Below are 19,429 nucleotides of genomic sequence, written 5' to 3'. Positions count from 1 at the left end.
ACAACTTTCTGTCCAATCCAGACATCCAACATGACATGACTGAATGTTGTGTCAGAATCGGAAGTTGGTGACATGCCTTCTATAATCGAAACAGAATATTTTATTACCAACCAAAACAGGAAATGAATATGATTTCTTATACTCTTCGCTAGCTTTTCAAGATATATACTGAAAATTTTGTATTCAGATAAATAGAAAAAAAAACTCTAGATATATGTTAAATGTCTTGTATTAAGATAAATAGAAAAAAAAAAAAAAAAAAAGAAGAAGAAGAAAAAAAGCAACAATTATTCAACACTATCTAAAAAAGAAAATTCAGTATTCAATACAAACTGTATCTTTCACCATGCAACATATCACTAGAACCGGGATCCGGACTGTCACCACCAAAAAAATGTTGACATGCGTTTATCGCTATAACACCTGTCATCAGAATTGAGTGGGCCATTGTCATGTCTGCCCTCATAATCTGATATTATAAGTGTGACTACGCGCGAGCCTTTGATTTTTTCATATCGTAACCTTCGCACATATTTTCCAAGCATGTTTGTTATTGTTGATGCCACAACAAGGGCCACGGGCTCTGATGTGTGGGTTACATTGACCTCTTTGCCCAGCTGGGCGAGTAGCTGCAAGATTCTTAAGAGAATTTCTCTCGCTTTCTTTCAATTTATTCTCTCTCTACCTCTCTCAATCAAGAGGATTCTCTTGTTCTCTTCCAATTCATTCTCTCCATACCTCTGCCAATGAGTGGTCTTATACATCTTCACTTTCTCCTCTGCATTTCTCTTCTTGGCCAGTTTTCAGCCTCTGCAATACAAATCAAAACATCCATCAAAACTCAACAAAAACATAAGATAGATAGATAGATATATATATATATATATATATATATAAGAAAAAAGAAAAATGCAAAGCATACTTTCAATATTCGCCGCCTGTTTATATAAATCAACTCATGATCATGCAGTTTTCATGGCCAGGCACGTTTTGTCCAACCATTGTGATGCAATGCATATGAGATCTGAATTAGCCGGAAAGTACCACTATATATGCTAGGTGGCTAAAAAATCAGACCGGTTTCGGTTGGACAGTCAACCACCAATCCCATTTTTAAACCTTCCACTCTAGTGGTCTGAATTATACCATGGCCATTGCCCACTTCCACTCCAGTGGTTTGAATCGTCCCATGGCCATTGCCCACATATCATGTGACCCACTAGATGAGCTTCCAGATCTTACTTGATTTGTCCCAAGAGTTCCCATGTGCCCCAAGGAAACTCAAGTGTACAATTAGCATTCGAAAGCTGGCTGATTAACTAATAACACCCAAGCTGGTCGACTTTAGTTTGGATGGGGCCCACACGTCAACACCAGACTCTAATCCTTTATAAAGTAGGTGAGCTTTCATTTGCTGGGACTCAAGTAAGGGTATTTAAACATTAGTAGAAGAAGTCTTCAAGAAAGATGCTAAGCTCATTACAAAACTGATATTTAGATGTGTCTCACCAACACAACAGTTTCATATATAGGAACTTCTTAAACAAGAAATCTTGATAAAGAAAGACGGATTATTTATGAGAGAATAAATATCCAAAGCATTGTAAAAATGAGACATGCAAAATTGCAAACACAAGTAAAATGTTTATGACCTTGCTTGCTAACCCCAATACTAACTGAAGGAAGTTGATGAAAATTCAAAGTTAAAGAACAAATCTAGTGATTCAAGTGTAAAATGTTTTAATAAATGCAAGTGCATAGACCTACTCTAAATATGCAAGGACAAACAGCTTACCATTCATAAAGCTTCTATTTTTGAGTTGTTATGTAATATTTCAAGCACAATTTTGTTTGTTTCCCATAAAAATTTGAACCATGGAGTTACAATCAAACGTAAATTGCATCCTACCCCGCTCGTCTCTGCCCACGAACGGGCAGTTCTGTGGGCGGCAGGCCCACCGTGATGTATCTATTTATCCACGCCATTCGTCCCTTCTTTTAGACCATTTTAAGCTATATGCACAAAAATGAGGCAAATCCAACGCTCAAGTGGACCACACCAAATAATAAGCTTGGGTTGCATTAAATGCAAGAGTCAGCTGTGGTGTGGTCCACTTGAGCATTGGATCTGCGTCATTTTTGTGTTCATACCTTAAAATGATCTGAGAGAAGGGATGGATGGTGTGGATAAACAGATAAATCATGGTGGGCCCGCCCACAGAACTGCCCGTTCGTGGCTAGGGATGGGCCGGGATAGGATGCAATCCACATCCATTACAAGCTCCTGGTCAGACCTATCTCAGCCTTTCTCACCACTGACATGACTTAGCATTATCTAGGCCTTTTGTCTGCTTGCAAATCATCAACATCCAAAGCATCTTCCAAGGATTGCGCCTGGCTTCAAGCCGCTCTGCGCTCTTAGTGGATAGCTGCCTAATATATTTTATGACTTCTTCCTGGTGAAAACAATATGATACTGAATCAGGCCATCCTTGGTAAACCTGCCGCTTCACTTAACTTGGCATAATCCTTTCTGGGGTCTTCTGTCATGCCCTATACCTCTTTGAAATGAAGATCATGAATCGCTTGCAATGCCACTTGTTTCTGACCAACATTGATTAGCTCTGCAATCATGCAAAAAATAGACTTAGCAATGGTTCCAAAATAACAGGATAACAGGCAACTGCACTCCATGTGAAGCTATTTGTTATAATATTGGTAAGTAGAAACCAATAGATGAACAAAAAGTCATTAACATGTCAACAAAAACTCACTCATCCATTTTCAAATGCATCCCGGAACAGGATTTTTGTATCCAACCCTAATTAAGATAAGGCTTAGATGACGATGACGATGATCCCCAAGACAAAGAAATAGAATAAGATCTACATGCTGCGAAATTGAGATTTTCCTTTTTAAGGTTTGAAATTGTAAATAAATGAAATATAAGAAGGAAAAAAAAAAAAAGGCACAGACAAAATACATTCTTCCCTTTATGTGCACGAGGGATGGATTGCATTACATCCACTGGCGGTTGCAAATCAGCTGGGTTGAGCAAGGCAGGGCTACATATAATATGTAAGAACTTTATATACTAATAACCAAGGTATTCCGTATCGATAACAGTGGTTGTAATGGTCACCACTGTAACCAATACGAGTATCAGTCGTAATGGTTCAAAAAAATTGTTTGCCTGAAAAATTCTGGAAAATTATCTAGAAAATATAGAATAATGTAAATATTCCAAATTTGTAGTCCCTTTTCTTTTCTTTTCTTTTTTTCTTTTTTTTTTTTTTACATGTTTATGATAGTGTAACAGTCCACTCTTTGGTGAGAGAGTTGTATTGGTTGTCTGGTGAATTTATGAACATGGTTGTCCCTAATGTTTACACATCACAATCAAGCATTAGAATTAGAAATAAATAAATAAATAAAAAGCATATATGCCACTTTTTTTTAAGGCCTTTGGAGCTTTTATTCGCCCAAATCACTTCAATCTACAATTTTAATTCTAAAAACTATAGTACAAGAGGTCAAAATCTAATGTAGAATGATGTAGAAAGTTTTTTGGAATGAGAAAAGTGAAAAAAAAAAAAAAAGAAAATGAGGAAGAAAAGGGATTTACATAGATAAAAGAAATGGTCGTTTTTCGACTGTTACGGGAGTAACGGTCGTTAACAGCACCTTTAACGGCCGATGCGGTCCAAAAAAACCAATTGCCATGTTTCATCCTCGTATTACATAACGGTCATGGCCATTACCTATACGTATCGGCCTTTACAGGTATATCGTAACGGATACGGAACAACTTGTTAATGACTAAAAATTCCAATCCCTGGTCCAATGACTTCATATGATAGGTAAGAACTTTTATATATTAACAACTTAAATACACTGATAATGGAAATAAAAGATAAATAGCCTGAAAAAATGCTTCGAGGCCAGCTGAGCATTGGGAATAGGCATGTTAGACACAAATCCAGCCCAATTAGCAATCTGCTCAGTTACTCAAGGCTCAAGTCTAACAGTAGACAACCTGCACAAGAGGGATGATTTTGCCCAACGTCTGCTTGTTATGCAATAGTGAATTATCAGTGGAGTACCCTTTTATCCATAGCTCCTTTGCTTCCGGGGTTTGGGATAGTATTCTGTTGCCTTTTGAGGTTCTTTGGGTCATGCAACTTTCTCTGTGGGATCTCTATCAGTCCGGGCTCAGGCCACCTCAGCTGACTTGCCGCACATATCCACCAAAATGCTGAAGCAAATGAAACAGAAATGAAATGATTTGCCAATTTGGAATGGTGGAAAACATGATTCCACTGTGAAAAAGAAATCAATTTCCTTGGATGTTATGTTTTCCCCTGTTTTCCCAAATACACCTAGCTGTGGAAATCAATTTCCATTTCCACAGTTTTCCTCGAAAAATGGTGATTTCCATTTCCTCAAAAAAAAAAAAAAACCTGTTAAATCTTGGTTTCCATGGATACAAGAGATGGCTCTTACATTTTGCTGTTGAGCTTTTAACATTATCATGGAAATCACGCATTCTTTTAAAAAAAAAGGCTAATGCAGATTGTTTTCCACACATTTCCCTTGCATCTAATGTGATGTTTGGTTTTCCATATCCACGTTTTGGTTTCCACCAATCCAATAGGCCATGACTTCAGAAAGTGACAGTGATACCACCACTAAGAACACTCAAATGGAACTATAAACACAGATACGGCCATTTCAACAAAACACCAGAAAGCTGGAAGGGGTAAGGAATAAATGTCCAACTCACATGGTCCATCAAGAATAATCATATTTTATGAAAACAAACAGGCCCAGAAAGCATGGAGAAAATAACAACTTGGTCAAAGTTCTCACTAAACCAAAAGAACCTAACAACAGGCAATCCAAAGCAGCACCACAAATTTGAGAAACAAAAAAGAAAAAAGAAAAAAAATTGTCTACAAAAGGTCAATATGGATAAACCCACATGCACGAAGTCCGAATTTGGAGAGCTATCAGTTAACTGAGAATTTATAATTTTTCATAAAATGAACAATAAAATAATAGAAAGTCATTAACCTTCAGCATGCTTCGGAGCTTTTTCCGGCTTCGCAAAAGTTGCCATGATTGTAAATCAGCTTCCAACCTGCTCAAAAGCCATGATAATAAGCACCTTAAGTCTGCGCAATACACTTTGATTATTGCAAGTTTTTTCATTTCTTTTTTCTTTCCCCCTTAATGATATGATTATGTGGGTCAACATTACAAAAAAAAAAAAACATCATTAAATTTTCTAAATGGGAATTGCAGTTATGTAAAGTTCGCAGCTTCGCAGGACTCCTTAACCCACAAAATCTCACTAAAGACTGGTCATTTAAAAATAAACTACCATTGTTCATTAAAATAAAAAAAATAAATAAAAAAAATCCTAAAAGATGTTTTTATACAATAATTACCAATTTCAAATAATCCAAGGAAAACAAGATTTACAAGTGCACTGTTTCTTTCAGTATTTGTGTTACCGTCCTATCTAATGTGTTCATTCCTAAATCCTATAGTTATCATCGAAGAGGTTAGTCCCACTCTTGTGTGTACATGTGCTTGTGTGTGCTCCCATAGACAAATGCACCTAGCACGAATGAGGATTTATCCAAACTTGGCAACAGGTCAGCCCCACCATGCAGATGAACTGGCCTAAAAATAAGGTTGCTCCACTAATCAGGTGGAGTGCACATATACATCGACTGCAGACAATCAGCCCAACTTCTTGTCCATCAAGTTATCTTGGGTTGTGGGCCTTGTGGCTAATTGATAGGTGGAGAGACCAGATTTTTGGGCCAGGCCATCTATCACACAATCAGCACCACCCATTGAACAGCTTGGACATCCCATGGCAGGCACACACATGCATGTGGGATTTGTGAACATCAACACTGGTCATGGAATCTAAACAAAAGATTTTCTTTCTAGGAATCGCTTGGCACCTTGGATTTGAATTTTAACTTAAGAATAAAAATCCATGATTTTCAAACCCTGAGATTTTTATTCTATCAGTTGTATTTGACAGCCTGGATGGTAATCAAAAAAGAAAGAAGACGAGTTCTTCTTTCTTTTATCACTTGGGCACCGTGCGAGATGAAAGTCTCATGCACGGTTTTGAATGAGAGAAAGAAGTGAGGAATCCCCTTTTCGACTCCGACTCTCCCACTCTAGTCATTGCTTTTCTTTCTGTTATTTCAAATGTAGTTTCTTAAGAACTTTCAATTGGAACCGATTCTTTCAATTAGTATTTTTTCTTATCCTTGTACCTCGCAGAAATACAAACTTACGTAAGTGCTTTATAAACATGTGTATTTATAATGATTTTTTTTATTTTTTATTTTTTAAAAGCGTGTCTCATTTAGTTCCTTTATGGTATTTATGAAGTACATGCGGATATAGCTATCTAGCTATCTACATATCCCATCTTTTACTGCAATTCCTATTGAGGCAACATAGGTCGTTCTATATCCAAATTTCAATTTTATATTCAATATATTCAATGCAAAATTCAAGCATGATGATTCCCTGTAGGGATATGTAGAACAAATAAGATACTTGACTAGGTATATTTCAATTGGAACCGATTCTTTCAATTAGTATTTTTTCTTATCCTTGTACCTCGCAGAAATACAAACTTACGTAAGTGCTTTATAAACATGTGTATTTATAATGATTTTTTTTATTTTTTATTTTTTAAAAGCGTGTCTCATTTAGTTCCTTTATGGTATTTATGAAGTACATGCGGATATAGCTATCTAGCTATCTACATATCCCATCTTTTACTGCAATTCCTATTGAGGCAACATAGGTCGTTCTATATCCAAATTTCAATTTTATATTCAATATATTCAATGCAAAATTCAAGCATGATGATTCCCTGTAGGGATATGTAGAACAAATAAGATACTTGACTAGGTATATGTGTAACAATTTCGGTTCTAGGGTTTACATATACTAACCAGTGAAGTAACTCCATCTCCAACTGTCCAAAGACATAAATCTTTGTAATATTCTGAACCATTCATGAACATCACAGCAAATATGATTAAGACATTTACGGCTCCCAAGTAAACAAGTTGTGCAGCAGCTACAAAAAAGGAGTTAGATGGAATATGGTATAAGGATATACAAACAAGAACCACTCCCATTGAAATGGCAGAATAAATTGGATTGGCAAGTAATAGTACTGCATCTTCAGAATTGTAGCCTTCCCATGGCACATAAGCTACTAACACGTTTTTTTTTTCCCAAAGCAAGTTCACCACCAACTGCAGCACACCGTCCACAAAATTTGCCCCATTAATTGGAACAATGGAGTAGTAAAACTTTGGTCTGTGACTTGTCAATTCATTATCGAGATTGGGTATTATCTAGAATATCTGTCCTGGGACCAAAAATATAAATAATGAAACATGAGTATAACCTGTAGTAACATAGTAGTACTCTTAATATAGAATCATTTGTTCCTTTCATTTATCTGCAGGTATTCTCCTCCTACTTATGCCTATTATCTATTAGAATTTAATTCTATTTAATTCTATTAGGTACAAAAAAAAAAACTATTGATGCATTACATTGCATTTACAATCTACCAATGGAAGGCCTGGCATGGTCACAATACTCCAATTTTGATTGAAAAAAAGGAGGGATCAAGTAGTCTTCTTCGCAATATACATACTGTTACTAGGAATGGTATACAAACTGGATCCTTTTCTCCGATTTTTCAACCCACTCCATTCCTTTGTTTCTGATGATGTTATGGAAGAACTGAATCCAGTGATTGATTCATAGAATCTGTTCCTTCCCAACAAAAAAGGCACCTCATAGAGAAGAGAGAGCATGACAATCAGACATGATTGAAAACCCTAGGATTTTGCAACCCACATTTCAGAGAAGAAGAAAAAGAAAATGACCTTTTTGAGGATTTTCAACCCTAACAGATTTGAAATCCACCCAAAATTCAGGTGGGCAAACAAAAGAATGCAGTGGTTTTTGGCGAGCATGGCTTTTTAGCACCTACTTCGATGAGTGGATGCATTTGGCTAAAAACAGTTTGCTGTCAAAAGGCCCCTTTTGAGGGTGTATCCAAACAGACCCAAAAACGTACCATGGTCTATAAGAGCATTTAGGAATCGAATGCCTTGCCATTTTCCTATCTTATGCATATAAAACAAAAACACTTGCAGGCTCACTTATCTAACGTGGCCACGTGGGGTGAAATGAGTTAACTCGCATGAAATCCACCCTGTCCATCAGGTGCACCATTCCTTGTCTGAATTTGATCCCAAAATCAGGTTGATACAACACCCAGATGGGCCATAGAAATCAAATTATACCTAAAATCTTTAAATTCACATGGTTCAGCCAACCTAAGTTTTGGAACTGTGTGATTTTTGGGTAATTCTTTCATCGTGACAAGGCTCATCAGATGAATGGATTGGATGGCATATAAACACCACGGTGAACCCCCAAAAACCTACAGGACTGGAGTGTTTGGGAACATTATTACAGTTTTCCGTGTCCTCACTTCAGATTCCTCCAAAACAAACAGGCCCAGGCAGAGTGTTTGAGAACATGAAACCCCTGGACATGAAATAGATTGTCAAAAACCTTCCTTTTCTATGTTTGAGAGACAAAAGAGTGGAAAGAAAAAGAAAAAAGTAGAATTGGAAACCAATTTCTATTTCCCAGTTTTTCCATTATATATATATATATATATATGGATGTGGAAATTCATTTCTCCTTACCAAAAAAAAAAAGGAAAAAAAGAAGATGAAGAGGATGTTAAATTGACTTCGAGGCAGAGAAAACATATAAGGCGACCATATGAGGAATCCATGTAAAATTGGAATCTAAAAGTTTGGAATTTATATTTACAATGTAGAGATTCATACCTTTATTTATTTACTTAAAATATAACACTAACCATGCAGGGTCTATAACAATAACATTCATCATTACATATATAAATTGCAATATGAGTTATATTGCATACACGGTGTATGTATTGGTGTGATGCACATGATTCTACCCCCAGTGTACTATTAGAGGAAGTAACGCACCACGTATCTGTTCCTGTACCACATACCAAAGCAATCAACGATCCAGGTAACCTTGGTTCATATCACCCTGTATCAAGCAGTTTCGTGCCGAAATGGGCGTTCATGGATGAGAATGGTATGTATTGGGCAATACATACCAGTTTTGGACAATACTTTCAAACCATAGTTCTAAATATCACTGACTCGACTGGAAAATCATCCCAGTCAACTTGATGAGATTTCAAGCCAAGTCTCTAGGAAACCTAGTACTGAGCCTGACTTGGAGAGACTCATTAAGTCAACTAGATTCCTCAGTTGACTCAACACGACTCAGCGTGACTTGAACCGAGTCACTTGCCTTAAGTTTCAGGATCTTATTTAAAACAAAGTGTGTTGGGAGCGAGATTTGGACCCCTAATCTCAACTAGGGAAGCAACGACCTCAACTAGTGAGCTATCGACAGCATTGTTGCTTTGAGTTAGGATTTATATTACTTATACAAGATCTGACTATTTTAAATATCTATTAATGATCCTAATATTTTCAAATTTATAATTGATTAAATATTGAGTCGAGTCGAGTCTTCAAGCCAACCCAACCAGCCGAACATCAAGTTGAGTTGTGTTTTTTGAACTGTGCTTTAAACTTTGAACACAGCCCAAAACAATAGTAAAATCAGTTGCCTAAGATGCCCATATGCCAAGTGACTCCCTTTAAATTTCATATATAAGAAGATTAAGAAACCATCCAACTCGAATGAATTTCCATGAAATCCTACCTACTGAAGAAAAAGGCATCCAGCTTGAAAAGTTCCCATAGATTCAAGGATCCCGTTATAGTTGAAAACACATAAACGGAGTAACCATGTTGTTGTTCCACCACTTTCAATTAACAAGATCCAATCCATCAAAGATTTCAGTTAAAATAACCATTCTCAGAGTTGAATCTCATAAATCCAATGGTGGTGGATACAAATACGCTGACACTGTAGGTGTATTTCACACCATGTCAGAACCCAAAATACAAATATCCTCAGCAATTACCTTTTTTTTGAAGGATCACAGAGATATCCTCAGCAATTACCTTATGAGTCCGTGCTTTTGAAATCTATCTTAATATTCATAAAAGGTAACCAAAAGCATTACATGGCATACTAAGTACAGAAACAATAAACGCCAAACAAGAACTTTATAGACTTTGAACTAAACACTATGGAAAGTATTTGAACCCAACCCAAGTTGCATAACCAGAAAACTTGCTTTTATATATATATATATATATATATATATATATATATATATATATATATAACACGCACACACACCCCACACACTCACGCCGTAGTGGGATTTCACCACCTATGGATGCTCAAACCCTTGACTGGGTGTTAAAACTCCGAGCAAGAGTAAGGATCCACCAGAAAACTTGCTTATTTCTCTGAAATTCACATTCATCGTAACTTAATAAAACCACATAAAATAACACAACCAAAAAATTATAAAAGCACACCCGAGAAGTCTAATGCCAGTAGGAGATTTGATAAGCCCACGCAAATGTGCAACAATGCTAATGCACATGTCACCACGTGCTAGTGTGGCTGACCGGTGGACTATCCAAGCAATCTATAAGGTGGCCCTGACCATGTCTATGTTCTCTCCCAAAAATACATCTGGCCAATTAAGCAGGTAGGCCACAGTATCAGAATCATTCAGATGGTTAAAAAAACATCATACGAGCCATAATTTTATTTTGTAAACTGTGGCCCATCTGACGATTGGACCGACATAATTCTTGGGTGAAAGCATTTAAATAGTCATACGCCTCTAATGAAATCAGTATGCCATGTTGGCAAATGTAGTAGTGTGTGAATCAGCATTATTTATCCTCATGTGGGCTTAGCAAAGCTCCACCAGTAGAACTTAAACCAAACTCATAACTACAGAGGATGAAACTAACCTAGAACAATTACGAGATCAATAGCTTATGAAGTCCATGCCATTAGAAGCTCCCTCAAAATTTGGTATACAACTGAAATAATCAGATCCGGAGGAGATCCACTCCACCCAGGAAAAAAAAAAAAAAACCTCATCCTACAAGGTTTTTACCATAAACACGGCATATGTGGATGATGATTTGAAATTTTCATTTGTCATGAGGCTCTATAAATTCATCACACATCAAACATCACAATAATTAGACCATGTTAACCATGTCAAAACTGCCGGACAAAAATCACTGGCTGGATGCCTTTGACTTTGTAAACCATTTTTTAAATAGTTAGAATGGTTCAATCATTTTGATTTGTGGTCAATGACCATGACGCTTGTCCCCGATGAATGAATGGTTCATATCACCATACGGATGGGTGCAGTAGGTGGAAGGATTTCCACCCAATCAGCGTAGGCCAGCAGTAAAATATTCCAAACAGGAGGTGTTACCATAGAATTAGTCCAACCAACATATAAACTTACAAGGAACTTAACCCAGATACATTTCCAATTAGTATTTCATTATAAATCCATACAGTCAGAAACTCCCCTTAAATTCCACATATAACAGACTCGTATACATAAGACGGCAAGATTAAGGGCAGTTCAGATGCATATCCATTCGTTGAATCCTGTCTTTATCAAAGCTGGAGGCATTTTCTGTCTAGAGAAGTGGTAGAATTCTGCTTTTTCTTCTGCTTATTCACAGTATCCAATATAAAATAATGTCAGATTGGATTTTGTAGTGTTTTTTTAATTATTTATGAATATTACATCCAAACGGGTGCAAGCAAAATAAAACAGCACACACACAAACAAATACAAAAGAGTCAACAATCAAGTCTATACATTCTGAAATCTGACTTGAAGTTAATAAAACAGGTCTGAAAAAAATCACCAAATAGAAAAGAAGAGGTTGAAATGTTCAATCTGAGAGTTTTTTTGGGCATCCCCCATCCCATGGGAACCCTATCAAATAAATGGGTTGTATCATTGAAAAAGGCCCAAATCCAATGACTATAGTCCCAAGATATCTTATTGTAATACGTCAGAATGTATCCAAGCAAACCTCATAAAAAATCTGGTTCTCCAGATTTCAAACCAAGCACAGATATATTGACATGTAATCAAATCCAATCCAGAATCAATCACAACAAAACATGCTTATCAACTCTGACTTTTAGATTCACCTTAAAGGAACTAGATGAAAACAACCGATAAGAAAAAATCCGGATAGACTTCCAATTGTGCCAGATTCCAACGGAACCGATTTCAAATTACGTTTTGCAACAGTATGGGCCTCATCATGGATGGATCATAACCCAAAATCATCTGACTTCATCTGTTGACTTTCCTTTTCAACCATGCATTTTGACAACCATTGATCAGTCATTAGGGGACCAACCATCTCGACTGTCTGGATTGCATACATGCATGCACGCATATATGCTACTGATGCTTCCTTGCATCTAGCAAAGTGACACATGATCTGTAGCTGGAAATTTGGAAAATACACCCACTATGTGGAATTTCTACATAATTCTGACCAAACCCAAGTAGAATTTTACATGGAACCAGATCGAATTATAAAAGTCCAAATACTGTGAAATTCCTCTTAAATTCAGTACAAACGATCTATATACATAAACGAAGACAAAACTAAAAATACACCCAACAGGAGTCTCTACAGGATCCAAACCAGACCCAATTAAAATTACACAGAATCGAATCAAACCCAGAAACAAAAGCGTCATTAACAGCTTACAAGTATTCAAAAGGCCTGCAAGACAGGCCTCTTCCCGAGCCGTTTGATCTCCTTATCCATCTGACCGGTGATCATCAATCCAAACATCTTGAAATCGCATACAAGAGACCAGAACGGGTGGCCGAACGTGGCAGGGACATTTCCTTCAACAAAGAAGTGGCTATACCATGCAAAGCCGTAGCCAAAGAGGGGAACGGAGAAGAAGACCCACCAGTTGAAGAGGAGAGAGTAGATGAATACGAGGGAGGCGGAGAGGGTACCAATGAAATGCCAGCGGCGAGTCGATCGCTTCGAGTGCTGGGTAACGTAGAATGGCCAGAACTCTTCCAGGCTTCTGAAATTCATCTCCTTGACAAAACCCAAGTCTTCTTTTTTTTTCTTTTTCTTTTTCCTTTTCTTTTTTTTTTTTTTTTGCTTTTTTTTGGGTGGGTGGAGGGGGGAAGGTTGGGTCTTGTTGGAAGCTCTAATCAGGAAAAATCAAACGTGGGGTTTTTTGTTTTTTTTTTGTTTTTGAAGTTGGGATGTTGTTGTTGGAAGCTCTAATCAGGAAGGTGGTTATTGTTGGAAACTCTAATCAGGAAGCTCTAATGAGGAAGAACAGAAGGTGGTTATTGTTGGAAACTCTAATCAGGAAGAATCCAAGGTGTGTTTTTTTTTTTTCCTCCTTTTCTGAGATTGGTTTCTTGTTAGAAAGTCTAATCAGGGAAAATCAAGGTGTATTTTTTTTTTTTTTTCAGAAGACCCTTTTGGGAGAATCAAAGGTGAGGTTTTCTTCTGATCTTGTAAGCTGCTTTGGGTTTCCCTTCTGTCTACCGGTTGGAAGGCTTCCATCAAGAAGAAGAAAGCGATGGTTATTTGTTGTTTTTAGGAGGAATGCATTGTTTCTCTGTTAGACTGTGACCAACCATATGCATGCACATAAATATAAGAGTAATGGTACAGGTTTGCGTAGATCCAAACCGTTCTAATCGTGGATCCTGCTTTATATGTTTAGTGAGTAAATTTTTATATATGGATCACCGTAGGATTGATAGAAATCGAATGGTTGGTTTTAACAGTTTTAGTCACAAGCAAGTGTCCGTTAATCGAAGATTGTCCAATAAATGAGATTTTGTTCTACGCCCACGTATAGAGACAGGCCCACCAATTGGGCGGCGTGAATTGAGGACGTTTTTGACAATATATTGGCAGTGTGAGTATGGAAAATCATACTCTGCCATCTCATCAACGACTCTTCTACGGTGAATACTGTGTCGTTTTCTGGGGGAGCTTCCGTGAGTGTTAGGATTTTGATATTTCTGGGCCCACCTCGTCATTCCTCCTGTGCAGAGAGACAGTTCTACTATACACGTGCGACATGTGGTCAGAACCATACACCATGTGGGACCTACGATGGATGGCTCATAGTTCAAAAATTACTAAAATTGGCTGATCCAAAGTGAGATTACCCGATCAACACCGGTTTTTACCAGTGGGCCATTCATAGTAGTTTGATGGACGGTCCCGATCCACCAATCTCATGCCATGGGAACGGTGGAGGAAGGTTCCATCACGACACTATCACAGAGAGGAGCTCTTATCCTGCCATTTCACCGACAGATGGGAAAGTTTTGGATAAGCTGGCTGGTATTTGTTTATGGTTGATGTGACCTTATCAACATGTTAATGAAAAAAAAAAAAAAACATTACGGAAACCTTACGGTTGGCCCTAGGAGGTTTTTAATGGTATCACATTTGTTTCCTTTGGTATGGTCCACCTGAGATTTGGACCTTCTTCATTTTTGGGCCATGCCTTAAAATGATCTTAAAATTCCTTTGGTATGGTCCACCTGAGATTTGGACCTTCTTCATTTTTGGGCCATGCCTTAAAATGATCTTAAAAAAACGGAGGGACGGGCGTGGACATAGAATACATTATATCAAGTGGGCCCCACGGTAAGGGCATCTTACGTGAGGCCGGGGCTGCACCTTATCCGCTCCCCAGTTATCCAACGCATAGCCTACTTGTGGCCACACACAGGTGCCAGCACATCCCTCTCCCCATTCGCCGTCTTCATCAGGTGGGCCCCACTGATGTTACTCCGCGGCCCACCTGATGAGCGGCCAGCCTAAGAGGGAGTCACCTCGTGAATAGTGTAGATTTCACACGTGTCATGTTGCTGCATCATATCCTAATTGGAAGAGTAGCCCCGGGGCCCGTTCAACCCGGATGCGGATCAGATGGTGTTGCCCAGGGTGATGTGTTGGGCGCTGTGGGGCCCACCGCAGCATATGAATTTTATATCCACGCCATCTATCCATTTTTCCAGCTCATTATAGGGCATAAACCCAAAAATGAAACAGATCCAAATCTCAAGTGGACCACCAGACGGTAGGGATTAACTGGCCACCATTAAAACATCTTAAAAGGCCATAAGAGTTTTGGATCAAGCAGATATTGGTGTTTTCCCTTCATCCACGTGACCTCATAAACAGGTTGATAGCAAATAAACATTACGGTGGACCCCAAGAAGGTTTCAACTGTGGGTGTCTGTCATTGTCCCCATTGTTTTCCTGTGGTGTGCTCCAATTGAGCTTCGGATCTGCTTCATTTTTTGGTTCATGCCATAAAATGAGCTAGCAAAATGGATGGACGGCGTGGATATAAAACACATACATCAAGTGGGGCCCACAGCGCCCAACAACACCTAGATGGCAGTGGGATCACCACCCAATGCACTTCCAAGCTAACTGGGCCGATTTCAGCCGGGCCCACTGTCCAAATAGGTGAGTTTGACAATGTTAGGTGCCATGCTAAGCTACTGTGCAGATTAAGCTCCAAAAAAGTTCCCCACCTTTCCCTCAAGGTACACGTGGAACGTCTGGTGATCAGGACGGTTGATCTGGTGGGCTACCATGTGGATTGGCTACATGCCCAAAATCGCATTGATCAGAGGACTCCCAGCCTCCGATCATCCATGTTTGCGAGTTCAATGGTTGACTGTAGACTGCCGCTGTAAGTCCTCAGATGTCTACTAACATCCGCTGCCCTTGATATATGGGATATGGGTCCATCCACGTGGTGGTGGCCCATGAGAACAATGGTTGCAATCACGCGTTTAACACATGGAAAATCCACCCATCGTATGGTCTAGATTTTTTGGAGGGCATTTCTGTAGCATGGCCCATTCGTGATGGGGCCACCTGATGAATTTTGTGGAACAAGAACGTGGTGGGCCCGCCTGCAATGCTCTCGGCAGGACAACGAAAGCCAATTGCTAGAATCCAGTTCTTTAGATCCAGACGCTGATAATCCAATCAGCCGTAGCCAAACAACACATACAAAGTAAGCCGTGACTGGTAAAATCTCAGACCGCACACAAGAAATGGCCGAAGACAGAATCTCATACCACACAAAAGAAAACGGCCAATGGCTAAAAAAGATCGGATTACAGCAACTCTTCCACATGCAAAGACAGGGAATCCGATACAAAAACCGCCAAAGTACCCAAAATAATGGAAGCTCCATGCACCTGAAAGGAACTCACGCGAACTGACTACAGCGCCAACGACAAATAGAAAGAATATATGGGTGTTGCTGCGGTGGGACGTCTACCTCGCTGATGGCAGCTGAAAAGGCAGTGGAAGGCTCGGAAGGGGAATTGCAGATGAAGAACACCGAGCTTGAATCAAGCAACTCAAGCAACCAACAAAGCAGGAGGGGAGGGAATCGAGTTTTTGAAAGGGGTGTCAAGATGAACTGACATATAGAACAGGGACCAGCCCAGCCATTTTCCCATCCCTCCCCGGACGTTTTTTCTTCACCTGCAGAGAATTTACAAAATGCCCAAGCACCCGTCAAATAATATGCTGGTTTGCATGACTACCGAGCTGTGATTGAAAATTTTCAGAAGAAATGGTTTGCGTATACTTACATAGTACCAACCATCGACCTCATAATCAATTTCGACTTCCTCTCCTGCGGTCAAGTTCAACTGCGAGAAAGAAGAGACGTTAAATAAAAATCTATGTATGTGCATTTGTTTTAGCAGCAACCACAATCTAAAATATTGGTTGAATGCTATGCAATGGCAACCTGCCCGAATCCCAATTTATTGGTTCTAATGGGAATGATCCTGCACAACTAGTTCGCACCGTATTGCGGTGCAAAGTAGCTGTCTTGGACACATGGACAGTCCATGCATGGACAGTTCGTCCCATCCAACCCACCCTTCAGTAGCCACCAGGCCAAATCGCACTGATCAGACAATCATGACCATTGGATCTACAGCTTGCAAAAATGGACCATCCATTAATGATAAAACCGGAAAATGGTCAAACTAGATAGTGTATCCAGTGGACCCCATCTTGGTTCAGATAAGATGCCATTTTTATTTTTATTTTTTAAAAAAAATAAATAAATAAAAATATGCCATAAAATTTGTCTTCGATCATCCACCGTTTTCTATGGGCGCATATGCCCATTCAGTGGAAGTGGACTCATTACCTCATCATCACCGCCAGCAGTGAAGTCGTATAGTGCTTTCCCGAACTGCGGATTTTCAGAAGCCGGTTGTTCCTCGTCCTGGGAACTGAAACTCTGAGGATTCTCAAAAGACTCGAACCTCTGCATGGTAGCAGCCGCATATGATGGCGGTTCTCTAGGCTGAACAGACAACTCATCAGAACTTAGAAATTTGATCAGATAGCAAGAAAAAACAGAAATCAGTCTGGCCTTAGAAACGTGAGCTAACCGGAGATCCTTGCCCCTCATAAATTGATGATGAAGCACCTATAGAAGTGTTGCTAAACCTGCTTGTGGCTTGTGGCGTCTTGCTCTCCTGTTATGTTCAAACAAAGTCATAGAAGTACTTTCCCTTTCAATTCCAATACACCACATGATTAGATTTCAACCGTGCCATTCATGGGCCAGCACTATCAGCAAGTGTGGCATACGTGGCTTACGTGGTTCTTGAAGCTGAATTGTGGCACATGTGAGGTGCTTGAAGCATACAGTGACACGTGGCACAAGACAGGCACTGGCACATTTGACACATATGGGCACCTGAAGCTAGATGGCAGAAGTTGTGCACTTCGGAACCATTGGCATATGCAACATATTTGGAGCGATTGAAGATGGACGATGGCACATGTGGCACATTGGTGCATCTGGGGTGCTTTGCACATGTGTGATGCAAGAGTAGTTGCATGGTGGTACATTTGGCACATTAGCACATGCAGGGTGCAAGAGAAGATGGATGGTGGTGCTTGTCTTTATGCATGTTCTATATAATCTTTAAAGGTGCATCAATGACAAATAAATAAAAATCCAACAATTTATTTTTATTTTTTTGTTTTTGAAAGGTTTAAAAAAATAAAAAATAATAAAATAATAAAAAATAAAAATCTTTGCATCTGTGCATCAATGACAAAAAAATCCAACATGGCAACATCATTAAGGACTTGAAACAATGGATAATGAAACCCAAGACTGATTCTACTTTTCAATTTTTATTGTTATTTTTATTTTTAAAAAAAGACTGATTGGATTCTAATCAAAATATAGATTGCAGCTCAATAGGTTGTAAATGGGCATTCAAGAAAGCATATCGGTTTTCTTTTCACTGTATTTATTTCATGAATTCCAAGGGCGTTTGCAAGTTGCTATAGTTGCATTGGGTGATGTTCATTGCCTCAAGTGGCCATTGTGTTCATTTCTTTTATTCGATGAGGTAAGCTCACTTGCCATTTGTATTTGACGGATGCCCACTCATTTCCTCTATTTGTGCTATTTTCAAATTTGTCACTTCGATATAGAAATGAAAGAAACCTAGCAAACCCAAGGCCAACTGTAAAGACCTTTGGCTAAGCCCAATAGATCACATAAACAAGCCTCAAAACCTGCTGTTCTACCGTTTTTGTTTTTTTTTTTTTTTTTTGAAAGGTTGCAAAAGCATAGGAAAACAAGCCTCAAAACCTGCATTTCTACATTGAACAATCATGGTTGGTAAAATGGCAGGATGCACAACTATATAGGGAAACAAACCTCAAAACTTGCATTTAACACTGAACAAAATCATGGTTGATAAATGACAGGATGCACAAGCATAGGAAAACAAGCCTCAAAACCCTCATTTCTAGATTGAACTATCATGGTTGGTACAAATGACAGGATGAACAAGCATAGGGAGTCTTCAGTCATAGTACTCTGAAATTCTTACTTTGGCATATTGGGTTATATCATCGTACAATCCAAAGAAGCAGCTTCCATGATAAGTTTGTAATAAAGATCAAATGAAATTACTCGGTCAAAAACTTAAATGGCAAATTTGAATAACTTTAAGTTGATTAAGGAATCAAAATGGAAGAATAGCTTGAGTTTGGGTTAAAATACCGATTGTTGAGAAGACCCATAGACCGTTGGACGTGAACTGAACAAGGATGGGTAGTTCATACCACCAAAATGAGATGATATGGAAGTTTCAACTGATCCAGTCGACTCTGGAGAAGACGTTCCAGATGACCTTGCATCATCTTCCTGGAATATCAAAACATATCCACATTCAAATGTCTGTGCTATTCCTCAATGCCTATTGGTATGAGATACTGGGAAGGCTCCT

General features: G+C 38.7%; 2 protein-coding genes across 25 annotated transcripts in view; both read right to left on the bottom strand.

Moving 5' to 3' along the window:
• Positions 1-286: 286 nt before the first annotated feature.
• LOC131252646 (uncharacterized) lies at positions 287-13,369 on the bottom strand. Of its 23 annotated transcripts, XR_009174623.1 has the most exons (6): positions 12,831-13,369; positions 5,074-5,140; positions 4,104-4,255; positions 2,775-2,892; positions 2,560-2,624; positions 287-810 (listed from the first exon to the last, which is right to left on the bottom strand). XR_009174623.1 is itself a non-coding variant. In XM_058253302.1 (5 exons), coding segments are annotated over exons 2-5 (255 nt in total). In that variant the 5' UTR covers positions 5,120-5,140; positions 6,996-7,014; the 3' UTR covers positions 287-809. The 23 variants fall into 23 exon arrangements, 2 of the variants coding, with proteins under 2 accessions (XP_058109285.1, XP_058109284.1); XR_009174614.1 differs by lacking the exons at positions 2,775-2,892; positions 4,104-4,255 and adding an exon at positions 6,996-7,048 and having other exon boundaries at positions 923-2,624; XR_009174624.1 differs by lacking the exon at positions 2,775-2,892.
• Positions 13,370-16,196: 2,827 nt separating this feature from the next.
• The window catches only part of LOC131252645 (uncharacterized), a 32,926-nt gene continuing 29,693 nt past the window's right edge, over positions 16,197-19,429 (bottom strand). The window contains exons 22-26 of one of the 2 annotated variants that reach the window (XM_058253298.1): positions 19,204-19,347; positions 17,564-17,650; positions 17,317-17,487; positions 16,745-16,804; positions 16,197-16,634 (exon numbers count right to left, since the gene is read on the bottom strand). In XM_058253298.1, the coding sequence (XP_058109281.1) occupies positions 16,560-16,634; positions 16,745-16,804; positions 17,317-17,487; positions 17,564-17,650; positions 19,204-19,347 (537 nt within the window). In that variant the 3' untranslated portion in view covers positions 16,197-16,559. The remainder of the gene's footprint in view (positions 16,635-16,744; positions 16,805-17,316; positions 17,488-17,563; positions 17,651-19,203; positions 19,348-19,429) is intronic. The other variant, XM_058253299.1, reaches the window with a different exon arrangement.

Source organism: Magnolia sinica, chromosome 8, assembly GCF_029962835.1.
Source record: "Magnolia sinica isolate HGM2019 chromosome 8, MsV1, whole genome shotgun sequence".
Taxonomy (NCBI): Eukaryota; Viridiplantae; Streptophyta; class Magnoliopsida; order Magnoliales; family Magnoliaceae; genus Magnolia; species Magnolia sinica.
Note: the sequence above shows the minus strand (reverse complement) of the source record. Positions and strands in the feature narration are given on the sequence as shown.